The 11,964-nt window shown below is 38.8% G+C and overlaps 1 protein-coding gene across 1 annotated transcript; it reads left to right on the top strand.

The window, feature by feature from the left end:
* Nucleotides 1–584: 584 nt before the first annotated feature.
* Nucleotides 585–11,940, top strand: LRP2BP (LRP2 binding protein). The gene is made up of 8 exons (XM_015624421.2): nucleotides 585–1,125; nucleotides 1,359–1,465; nucleotides 3,376–3,489; nucleotides 5,013–5,155; nucleotides 5,233–5,338; nucleotides 5,793–6,016; nucleotides 9,760–9,925; nucleotides 11,686–11,940. Exons 1-8 carry the CDS (start codon nucleotides 726–728, stop codon nucleotides 11,749–11,751), a joined length of 1,326 nt encoding a protein of 441 aa, XP_015479907.1. The 5' UTR covers nucleotides 585–725; the 3' UTR covers nucleotides 11,752–11,940.
* Nucleotides 11,941–11,964: the final 24 nt, after the last annotated feature.

Genomic DNA, 11,964 nt, shown 5'->3' with positions numbered 1-11,964 from the left:
ACGTTTATTTTCCTGTAGATTTCTTTGGTTGTATCATCTACACAAAATGAATCAGGATTAATTTTGGGAGTTTCTTTGTACTTAAAGTCACTTGGGGCTGCTGGAAAACATCACGTTGAGCCCACAGTTTTAACCACACAAATCTGCAGACATCACTCTCTCGTTTTGATTGTTGCCTCTGTCCCTGTTGCTATAGAAACAGATCACACTGCCAAAAATGGAAGGATGATAACCATCTGGAAAAAAAGAAGCTGGGTACACGGTTAAAGATTATTTTGAAAGCACTCTCATGCATTTTGGTATTATTCCCTTTTTGTAAGAGACACAGCTAGAAGCAATCGACGGAAGCAGAAGCAATGCCTTACATTCCAGGAGAAACCTCGAACAGCATTTTCCCTCAATTATCATTTTTTTAATATCTATATGGGCAAAGTAAACTGCATTACAACAGTTTCTGATCACTGGAAGTGAAGTCCCGCCTGATAAACTGAAGTGTCATGGCCTGGTGCCTTTTTCTCTGAATTGCATTCAGCGTTTCTTTCCCTTTCGCCTATAGTCGTGTTGTGCAGAGCATTTTGGGCTTCTGCTTTTCATTTCCTCCAGGCCCGCGGTAGCAGGGAAGATGGGGTGCGTGTGCAGCCCTCAGCCTGTGCTGCCCCTCACTGACAGTTTGGCACCGGACAACGGCCGGAGGTGGAGCAACTACCGCAAATCCCAAACGGAAAATGGCGTCCTCACGTTCCCAGTCTTCCTCCTGCCTTGCCAAAAGCCGTGGGAGCCGAGGCCCAGCTACGGAGCGGCGCCGGGTGCCGGCACAGGCCGGGCAGGGCTGCGGCGGGCCCCGGCACGGCAGCAGGGGTAGATCCGAGGCCGGCGGTGCCAGGAGCTCGGCACCAGCGAAGGCCGCGGCCGCGCTCCCTTGTGGCCGTTCCCGGGCGGGCCGGGCCCGGGCCCGCACGGCCCAGCAGGCTTGGCCCGAGTCGCCTTCGGGCGCGGGGCTGCCGGGGGAGCTGGACCGGCGGTGCTGGATGGCGCTGTGCTGCGAGCGGCTGCCGCAGGAGCCTACCGTGCCAGGTAGCGCTCCCAGCCAGCCCGCTCCGGCCGGCAGCTCCCGGCTTGGGCCAGGTGCGGCTTCCAGCTCTTCGGCGGCGGACTGCGCCCACGCAAGGGTCAGGCTGCCCTCACTGAACGTTTCCTTCGGGCGGTCTTCACTCAACTTTTCCGTTTTGTAACACAGCCTTTCTCTTTTATCTTAGTCTTTTGAAGAACATATTAAAAGGGGACCCGGCCAGCTTCAGACCATTTCTGTATTCCACCTCTTAGGGGACAACCTCAAACGTGTGTCTGTTTTTAAGCAGAGAACCGCTCCTGTGGTACATTGGTGGCAGAAGAGGAGTCGCTGGTGAGAGAGACAGGTGGAGATCCTCCAGCACCTTTTCTGAATGGACAGCATTACTACGAACAGGTTGTGCTTTCCCTCTTTTTAGTAATTATAAAGCTGACAATTTTCAACACCTTTTCACTGAAGCAAGAGACACCTTAAAAAAACCTACAAGAGGTGCCCTATGCCTGTTTGTATCCCGTTAAAATCACCAGGTGTTCCCCCTAAATATGCTTTTCCTACACTTTCCCCAAGCATCTTGAGAGGTCTTCCAGTTCTCTCACAGGTCTCCTAAGGACCAGAAAAGCAAGCAGCATCCTATCCTCATAGCTAACTTCCAAGCCAGGTCGGGTTTTTGGGCAGTTGACTGCCCAAATACAACACACTTTTTTTTTCAGTTAAAGTAAGTGTGAGCCCCAACCAAGACACAGCTTTCAATCTTTGTTCCCCACATAGGAACTGGAATTTGTTGAAATTTATTATCTTCATGATCTCCGTCCCTGCCCACTTTGGCTAAAATTGGTCATCCAAGTCTTAGAAAGTAAATGATCAGGGAACAGAGTAAGACTGCCTGGCAGGTGAACTTAAACCTCAGCTTCCTGTGAAAATTAGAACTTAGTTCAGGAAGATAGAGAAGAATGTAGTACAAACACCGAGTCAGGAATTTTCCAATGTGACATGCAGGGATTCAGTACTGTTTACAGTGCAGCAGTGGTGCAGTATAAATCAGTCTCATGGTTTGCATGAACAGCAACAGGATAAGCTCACTCAGGCTTTTTTCTTTCTGGGCCCTATCCTTCATGTTTTCATTAATGAATTACCTGAGACTAACTCTATGGAGCTGAATGAACAGACTCCTGTCTGTTTCACTTGACAAGCTGGCTTAGATGTCCATGATAGATATTGTTGTCCATGATAGATATTGTTGTACATCCCATTGTACAACTAATAAATACAAATAAATGTACAAATTTATTCTTTGAACAGGTTTTAATTTTCAGATTTTTTAATGTATGTCTGTAGTGCCTAAAAATGCACATGCTCATAGCACTGTACTTCTGGATATTAGAAAAAAACCCACTTCCTAATCACATAATCATATGGCACTAAATTCTCAGGAAGGGTGAGATTAAATGTGTACTTCTTTTTCTGATATTCATGACAGCTAGCTGTAAAAAGAAAATGGTCTTTTTTTCTTCAGTTCTTTAAAACTACAAAGCCCCCACAATCAAAATGGGCCAGCTCCCAAGACAATTAGTAGTTTAAGATAATAACTTGGACAGTATTTATAGGGGACGACTGGTCATTGTGAGGACTTTTGACTGCTGAGCTGTTGCTTGGTTCTAAGCTTTTGCAGTCTTTTTTTTTTTAATCAACACACAGAGAAATTTTTAATTAAAATATAGAGAAGAACATTTTAATTTCACTATTGTTTTTATTTAGTGTTTATGTGTAAAAATATTTCAGTTAGGACACCAGGCTCAGTTAACTGTTGTATTACAGTTGTTTAACTGTAGTTTTAAATATGGTTGCTTCTTAGACTTAATGTGGAAGCAAGTACTCTCTGAGATTCATTCTTAGGAGTGAAAGTATCTCTGTTGTTGCAGGTGATACCTCCATAAGAAATGTGTGGCAGACATCTGATTTATTAGTCTTAGTGAAACCAACCCTTACCAGAGATGTAAAAGCAGACTGTTAAACCCTTGAGGTGTAAGAACAGCTGGCCTGTGTTAAAGGATGTCAGATAGATGGGTCAGGGACTCTGACTTTATCTCCTCAGACTAAAAAAATGCTAGTTTGTGGGAGGGGAGAGTTTGTCAGAATGGCTTTTGGTTGCATGACTTTCTTGTGGTTGTTAACCTACTGTCTCTGTTTTCTGCCAGTTCTGTGGTTGCAATTTTTTGTTCTTTGTTCATGAGAGAAATACTTCAGGTTGAAAAATTGTAATATCTCTGTATATATCACAGAGTTATTGTTTGCTTTCTCTTTCCCAGGGGTTGTATGAAAAAGCATTAAAACAATTTGAAAAAATCAAGGATACAGATTTTCAAGCGATGTATCAGCTTGGGGTAATGTATTATGATGGACTTGGCACTAAAAAATACCCTGTGAGTAATTTAGCTGCACACTTTTTATTTTTCTTCTAATATTAGCTCATCATTACTAGGAGCTTCTTTGTAAGCATGATTATTTAGTTTAAAATTAACAGCCTTTTCATTTAGTTTCATAAAGTGCAGATGTTTACAGAGCATCATTAAAGAGCAAGGGCTCTGGGTGAGGAAGTTCTCAAAAATGGCTATAATAACAATAGGAATAAAAGAATACAGTAGTTTCTATTTTAAAATTAACTTTCAAGGGCTTGGTTGGACTTCATGTGGAAGCTATGTTAAAAAAATTACTTCAAATTTTTTACTTTTTAATATGCAATTTATGTAAATGAAAACAAAGTGAGTCCAAATGGAAATCAAACAATTGTATTTCAAAGCATAAAATCTCTGACAGAAAGATATTTTCAAGGTACTTTCTATTCTTTTAGCATAGATGCCAGAGACGATTGTGCTTCTGCCAAGATTGGTGGTAATATTTTGAAATTAGACGCATGAAAAATTAAATTTGTGAGAATTTGAAGAATTCAAACTGAAGAATTATATTACAAAAAAGGAAAACAAAGGAATGATTTGCTACAATGAGAGTTAATTTGTTGGTGAAGATGATCTTAAAAAGTGGCATGAGAAGAGAATACAAGCATTAGGAATAAAAGGGTAGATTATAAGACAGAAGGCCAGAAAAATGAACCAAAGAGTATATTAACAAGTGTGGCTCCTGTCTGGTGCTTACAGCATTGGCAGCAGAACTGAAAACATTCTGATTGAAGTTTAGAGGTGGTTTATTTTTTTCTGTATGCCTGCATAATTACCACATTCGTTCATTTGCAAAGAAACATTTTACCAAAGTTTCTTTCTTTCTTGTGTATTACAGTATGAAAGCTGAATAAAATCAAAACCTTTTATAAAGGACCATTTCTAGTGTGTTTAAACAGGGTGTCCATGCTAAATCCTAACACTGTACATCTTATTTCCAAAGTACTTCTGAGGCCCAGCAGCTCATATGCAATGTTCTCCATCTGCATATTTAACATTATCAGTTTTTGTCCTTTATGAGTCTAAGGTATTTTAAATGCAGGTACTTGGAAGTGTACTATGTATCACTTTGCCTTCTTGTTAAGGTTGTTTTATTATTTCAAATACATTATGCAATATTAAAAAGTTCTCAGAATTATGAAATTGAAAATTTTCCAAGTGTAGGATGTGACATTCATTTATGCAAGCACAATATTTTTGGGAAAAATCTTGTCAGTGAAGAAGAGTAATATGTTATTCAGATGAACATTTACAAGGAAATGTTTCACGCTAAAAATCTGCTGGGGTCAAAAATTTAGGGGCTGTCTAGTAACCAAAGATCACTTCTGCTTTGGTATGACAGTGTTTTTCAAGCTGTCCTGACAGTATGCCTCAGCATTTCTTCCAAGAGGAAAAAATTACCTGTCTTGCCAAGAAGTTAGTGCATCTCAGGTTATATATTTCATCCTCTTCACAGTCTGAACATAATAATTTAAATGGCTCAATTTTAGGAAAAGGGAGTGGAATACATGAATAAAATACTCAACTCTGATTCCCCAGAAGCAAGACACTTGAAGTTTGCAGCTGCATACAATCTTGGCAGGGCATATTATGAAGGATGTGGTGTTAAACATTCAACTGAAGAGGCTGAAAGGTAAGGGCAGTCTGTGCTTTTCCTGAAAAATGTTAAGATTTTGTGTTTCTTAAACGTTATTGTCCCCATTTTCTTAGGTTGTGGCTTACTGCTGCAGATGATGGAAATCCAAAAGCAAGCATAAAAGCCCAGAGTACTTTAGGAATGCTTTATTCTATGCCAAGTCTAAAAGATCTGGAGAAGGTAAAGCCCACTTGTACCTTTTGAAATAAAAATTAGTCATGATTAATTTTTAATTTCAGAAAAATAGTACAGTGGTATATTTGACTCTGAAAGTTGTATTTTGAGTAGACATTATCATCCATTTAAGCCTGTGTGAACAGATGGCCAGAATTCCTCATTTTGACTCACTTGACACTGCTAGCTAAGATTTTTTTTTTGTAGTGAGAGTATCAGAAAGAATGATAGATTGGATTAAAGTTTTGTCAGCTTTGGTAATCTTCATATTTCAAGCAGGTAACACTGATTGGCAGCTCTGATAGTAAATGAAGCTGGTTTAAAAGCCTTACAAGGATTCTTCTTTATTTTATGTATAAGCACTTTTTACAGGATGGTTAGTGTAAAAGCTTTTATGGAAACAATATACAAGAAAATCAGCTAAGTAATTTATACTCCCATCTTTGTGCCTCTTGTTCAGGCTTTTTTCTGGCATTCAGAAGCATGTGACAATGGAAATCTGGAATCACAAGGAGCACTTGGCATTATGTATCTCTATGGACAAGGTACACATCAAAACACTAAAGCTGCTTTGGAGTGTTTGAGAAAAGCAGCAGAACTTGGAAACATCTATGCTCAAGGCCATCTAGTGGAATATTACTACACTAGAAAATTTTACTCAAAAGCTGCTGCACTAGCCAAAAGGTAATTTTTGTTTTACTTTTCTTTAGGGTTCTTCATGCAAAACCACATAAAAGAGATTTAAATGATTAATAAAGATGATGGTCTTATCTTTCAAACTCAAGAAATGTTTGAGATAATGAATTGCAAAACATCTTTAACAGAATAGCCAATGACAAAATAAATACTATAAGGTTCTCAATTACTCAGTATGATAGAACTTTTCCTTCTGATCCTATAAAGCAAAACAGCCTTAAAATAGAATCCAAAGCAGATGCCCACATGCAATCCTGCCTTCCTTGTCCGCTGTCTCCTCTAGGCTCCTTCCTTCACTATTCCCTTTAACCCCTACACTCAGTGTCAAAGAACCCCCAGGTTGGAAGGGGTATCTGTGATCATCTGGTCCAACCTTGCTTGGCAAAAGCACAGTCTAGACACAATGGCCCAGCATTCTGTCCAGCTGAACCTTAAAAGTGTACAAAGCAAATGAATCCAGCACTTCCCTTTACCTGCTTTTCCATCATTGGTATGTTTCTCCCTTGGTTTTGAGCAGGCTCAGAAGCTTGGAGTTAAGCCATGGGCATCTCGTGCTCCACCTACTTTTTCCTTACCTTTAAAGAGGATGAACAAACAATTCATTGTGCTTCCAGGAGAGCATGCTTGAAAAGTTCCCAGCACTCACTAACTCCTTTATTCTCCATGGAAGCTTCCTATGGAGACCCTCCCCAACTGTGCTGTGAGCTGAAGTTTACTATTCTGAAATCTAAAACCTTTGTGTTGGTAATAACCCTCAGAGTGCTCAGCAGGATCCCAGATGCTCAATATTGTGGTCATTGCACCCAGGACTATCACTCACTGAGATCCTACAAAGTAGATTTTCTTGATTTGCGAGTAGCAAGTCAAGTAGTGCCTCATTCCAGATTTGGTTTTGTTTTTTTTGATTCTGACATTTGCTTGAAGCAGCACCACTCCACTGCTCTGTTTCAGGAACTTTATGGGTGTCCTAGGAGATGCTGTATTCTTGCGTCTAATGCCTGGGTAGTTCAAGTCACCCATAACATCCAGATTCTGTTACCCAAAGCTTACTTAAGGAACCCAAGCATTGTCTCATTGGTCTTTACTGTCTTGATTCAGAGGTCAGTAACAGATGCTTAAGACCCCTCAAGACCCCTCTGATCCTGGCCTAGAGGCATTCAATATGGCTTCCAGAATTGCCATAGTTGACTTCTCCACATTCAAGGTTCTTAGCTCAAAGCATGACTCCTCCTCTTTTTCTGTCTACAAAACAGCCTATCTGTCCATCACAGTCCTCCTGCCACATGAGTTGTTCCACCATGCTTCAGTTACTCCTAGGGTTGTGTGAGTTTGAGTGGGTGCAGAGCTCCAGTTCCTCCTGTTTGGTCCCCAGGCTGTGTGCACTGTCCACATACAGTGGTGGTGTCTTCTGGGCCTCATCCTGGGAAGCAGCTAAGGAACATTTGTTGCTGCTCTGGTTGGCCTGGTTTATTTCCCAGTTAGTTGGAACATGGCACAAGTGCAACCACTTCAGGTCCACTTCTGTATCTTGAATTAATCAAGCAGGACAAGAGCACTGTTGGTGCAATGTTCTATGGCTGACGAACAGCACATTTCTGTGCATTGTTTCAGTTCACTGTGGAATGTGTTCACAGAAATGTATGACATTTCACACACATTTCTTTAAAGATGTTCCACTATGTTCAACATTGCTGTGACAAACCTTCAGAGTTTACCACTGTATTGTTAAAAGTTCAGTCAGTCAGTCAGATTATTGATTTGCTGGAAATAAGATGCAGATAGATTGACTGCTTGCACAAGTGGCACACAAAAACATTTTTGCTTTTTGGGGTATGCGTACATAGCTGCTGCTGCAGTAGTAAATATGTCACAACTTACCATCTTACAGAAGCTGCACTTGGTGTACTGTATGCCACTGCATAACAGATGTTCTGCTAATTCAGTAGTTCAGCTATGGCAAACAGCTTTGTTTTGTGGGCAGGGACATTTTCCACTACATGAGGTTCCCATGCTTGGAAGGATTGTTTCTCTCTGGACTGCTGCCTTTCCTTCTTCTGCACTGTCAGTACATGATAGCTGTTTTGTCTGGTCTAGCCTGTCTCGGTTGGAATTAACCCCCTCCAGTCAAATGCTGCATGGTAGATTGACCAGACAAATAGAGTGCACTTCATCAGCTGCAATTGTGATTGCAGAAAATAGCAATGAAATCCCACAGTACTGTCAGAGGTGATCATTTCTGAAATAAAACACTGCAACCATACTTGAAACAGTTCCACTTAATTAGAATTGAAGTTAGCCTTGAGGCAAAAACCTCAGGAGTTCAGCCAACAGTATCAAGCACCAATACCTTTTCTGCTAAAATTTGTCCAATGTTCATAACAACTACATTTGTTACATTATATACATAATGTGACTGTGTACAGTATAACCTTGCCTAATACTTAAGAGTCAACATTACCTACTGATACTTCACTTCAAATAATTTAGTTATCCCACACAGTTGTACTTACCAATTGCTGCAGTATTTTCTTCAAGTCAGCTGTGCTGAAATAGAATTTTTGCCTGACTTGACTGGATATCATTATTTGCATCAGTATTCTGTAGATTATCTTTTGGAAAGGAAGGGAAAAATGTTACATATCAGGAAAAACAAGAGGTAATATATTAGTGTTGTTTTATTTGAATGTTCTTGCTAAATAATAACAGTTGTGTTACTGTATTTCTAATGGGACTAAATTAGGTGATCATTCTCAACACATCCAAGTGATCTAGCGGGCACTGATGTGCAGAGGGTCATTGAGAGCAATCTTTCATAAACTCTGGTTTATAGGAAGTATCTATAAACTGAAATTACTTGCACTTTTCCTTCTTCTGTCAAGTCTGTGACTGACACAGCTAAAATGATGTGTAAAGAAGCATATGATTGCTATCTGGAAAGGATATAGGGCATGGGGGTATCTGTTTTAAGACAACAGAAAAAAATCAATTCCCATTTAGGTATAGCATTTTCTAATATTAGTGACAATACTAGATAATTATAGCTTGATAGTTAAAACAACATTCACTTTGTCCCTCTGATTCTTAAAATGGTTCTTAGTAAAAACATGCTGAGACTAAGATGACAGCAAGCATACAGAAGAAACTAAATAATTGAGTTGAGACAGTGATAAGTAGTTTTTCTGAGAGAGTTTTATAACCAGGGGCTGTCAGTAAGTCTAGGATTTTCAGATTACTGATTTGCCAATATCCTTGTAAAAACTGGAAATTTTCAAATCATAGAATCATAGAATGGTCTTGGTTGGCTCTTTAAAGATCATCTAGTTCCAGTCCTGTGGGCAGGGGCATTTTCCACTACATGAGATTGCTCATGTAGTGAAATAAGATTAAATCAGGGCTTTGCCTTCTTCCACATATAATTTCCATAAAAAAATTTAATGGGAACAATTAGCGTAAAATATGTTGCCTTTTATAACTAGTATAAACTATGGTGAAAGTGACTTCAAAAGCTGTAAACTTGTTTGCTGTTTAATATCACAATATTCAAATAAGACTAGCTTAAAATCAAATACAAAATAGAAGAATCCACATAAGATGCTGAACACATGTAAATTTCAGCTTATTCTGGGTAATATTGTAAATAGAAAAGAGGCATTGTCAAAGTCATATATGGTCAACTTTAATTATTGCTTGATCTAGCATTATCTAATGTAATGCTCTAAATTCCACAACAGGGCTACCAAAAATGATGAGATCAACATGCTAGCCAAGATAAGTGATTGTCACCCAACATATGTAGCCAAGGGGGCTGCTATGGCTGCTTTCTACTTAGCTAGATGCTTCCAGCTTGGCCGAGGCACACAGAAGGACCAGGATGCTTCTGAGAGGTACTATTCTAAAGTAAGTTGAGAAAGTCTTACAGTCTAGTTTATATCATGTGAAATTGAGTGATGCCTTGGATCTGAATCTAGTCTAAACTTGCTAATTCCTTAAGGACCCCAATACTATGTTTAAAATAAAATCTTTTCAAGAAAATATAGAGCGATAGAAGTGTACTGAAAACCACTGAAATAGCCTTGTAAGGATGCTATCTGCCCACTTGCTTAAGCAAGCAATATAACCACCAACAACAAAACCTATGGTAATCACCACAGAAAAGAGCATGGTAACTTGCAAGATAAATTAGATAAATGATTTGAATAATTCTATACCAAATTAATTTGCTTTCTGTTATTCTCTCACAACTGAAAAATCATAACTTTTCCATATCCTTTAGATTCTGGAACAATTACAGCCTTTATCAGTGATACTTAAATTTGCCATAACTGGTTCTCATGCTTATTTTTATACTTACATTTTCCATGATAGCTGAGAATCTACTGCTTTTTCTGTTCAATATACATGGGGAAAAAAAATCACATTTTTTTCAAAGTTCTAAATTTGAAGTAAGACTGGTGAAAAATGAGCTTGAGGAAAAATACTACTAATGGCCTCTAGAAGATTAATCTGTTGAGTAATATCAGTAATGCCTAAAGGCATCAAGGCAAGGTAATTATACCAGCTGAAGGGAATGTAGCAAGTTGACATCTGTGCTTCAGAGACTATATGGTTTCTGTGCATGTAGTGCCCATTTGTTTCTGCAGGTACAATACTTTGGTATCCATCTTGGTGCAATCTAAATGAATGGAGAGTTACGTAAATGATAAGTTATCAAACAATTTTTATGGGTCTTTACTCAGGGAAGTCACTGAAAGAAAAGGCCCAGCAGAGCAGGTGATCTGAGTAGACATTTTAAATATTTTGTTCTCCCACAGTGAAAAATGTTATAGAGGATAGGATGACGAGGAGGATATTACGACCACTATTCCTAGTTAAGGCACTGAAGAGGTCCATCAGGATTAAATTGCTGCATGGCTCTGTAGGAGTGTAGCCCTTCCCACTGTCTTTTAAAGTGTAGTAAAACTGCCACAACTGAAAGAAGACTACAACTTTCATTATTCACTTGCTGTACACCTGAGACTGGTCTAGGAATGTCACTAATGTCTCACTATAAAGAGATAGTTCTTATAACTGGGGTCACATGTCTCTAAATCAATAGCAAAAGAGAAGCAACAAAATAAACAAGGAAGCTCCCTCAAAAAGTAACTTTAAAAGAGTTATGAGGGTACCCAGGGTTTTTTTTGTACCTGGAAAATTCTCATGTTAACTGTACAATTACACTTAAAGTTTTACTTGTTTTAATTAACTGCTCTGGTTTTGGCCTACCATTCTGAGAACAAGTCAGTATTGTAAGAGATGAGAAAGACAATATGGGCATCCCTAAGAGTCCTGAAATAGATTATGGCTGTGAGTGAAACTCATCCAGTCTGTAAGCAGATTTATTTTTCCGGCTGTGGTGCATATGCCGTGCCAACACATAGAATTAAAAAAAATAAACTCAAGACTAACACTATAGTCCAGTATGCTACTTTTAAATATTTTTTTTTTAATTATGTGGCATCAGAAAAAGGATTCAAATGCAAATATGTTAACTTTTCAATACTTCAGCAAGTTGACCGTCTCAGATTTTTTTGCACTTAAAGACTTATTAATCTCATATTGATACCATACAATTTTATTGTAGCTATAAACCAGAACTCTGATACTCTTTGTTTTTAAAGGCATGCCATCTGGATCCTGCTGTTGCTTCTCACCTTGAATCGGCAGCTAATCTTGGGAGAATTTAGTGTTTCTTTTAACTATGACTGGTATATAAATATATTTCCTACAATAAACCATCATTAATCTCCAGCAATTATAGATTGTTCATGACTTACAGCTTGCTTTTCAACTTTCTGTAAATCATTATTTAAAGCAATTCACTGACTCAGTTTGTCTAAAATAAAGTAAAAAGCTCACTCTCTAACTCAGATGAAGCCAAGACAGATTTTTTAAAAATT

The sequence above is a fragment of the Parus major genome, chromosome 4 (assembly GCF_001522545.3).
Source record: "Parus major isolate Abel chromosome 4, Parus_major1.1, whole genome shotgun sequence".
Classification (NCBI taxonomy): domain Eukaryota; kingdom Metazoa; phylum Chordata; class Aves; order Passeriformes; family Paridae; genus Parus; species Parus major.
Note: the sequence above shows the minus strand (reverse complement) of the source record. Positions and strands in the feature narration are given on the sequence as shown.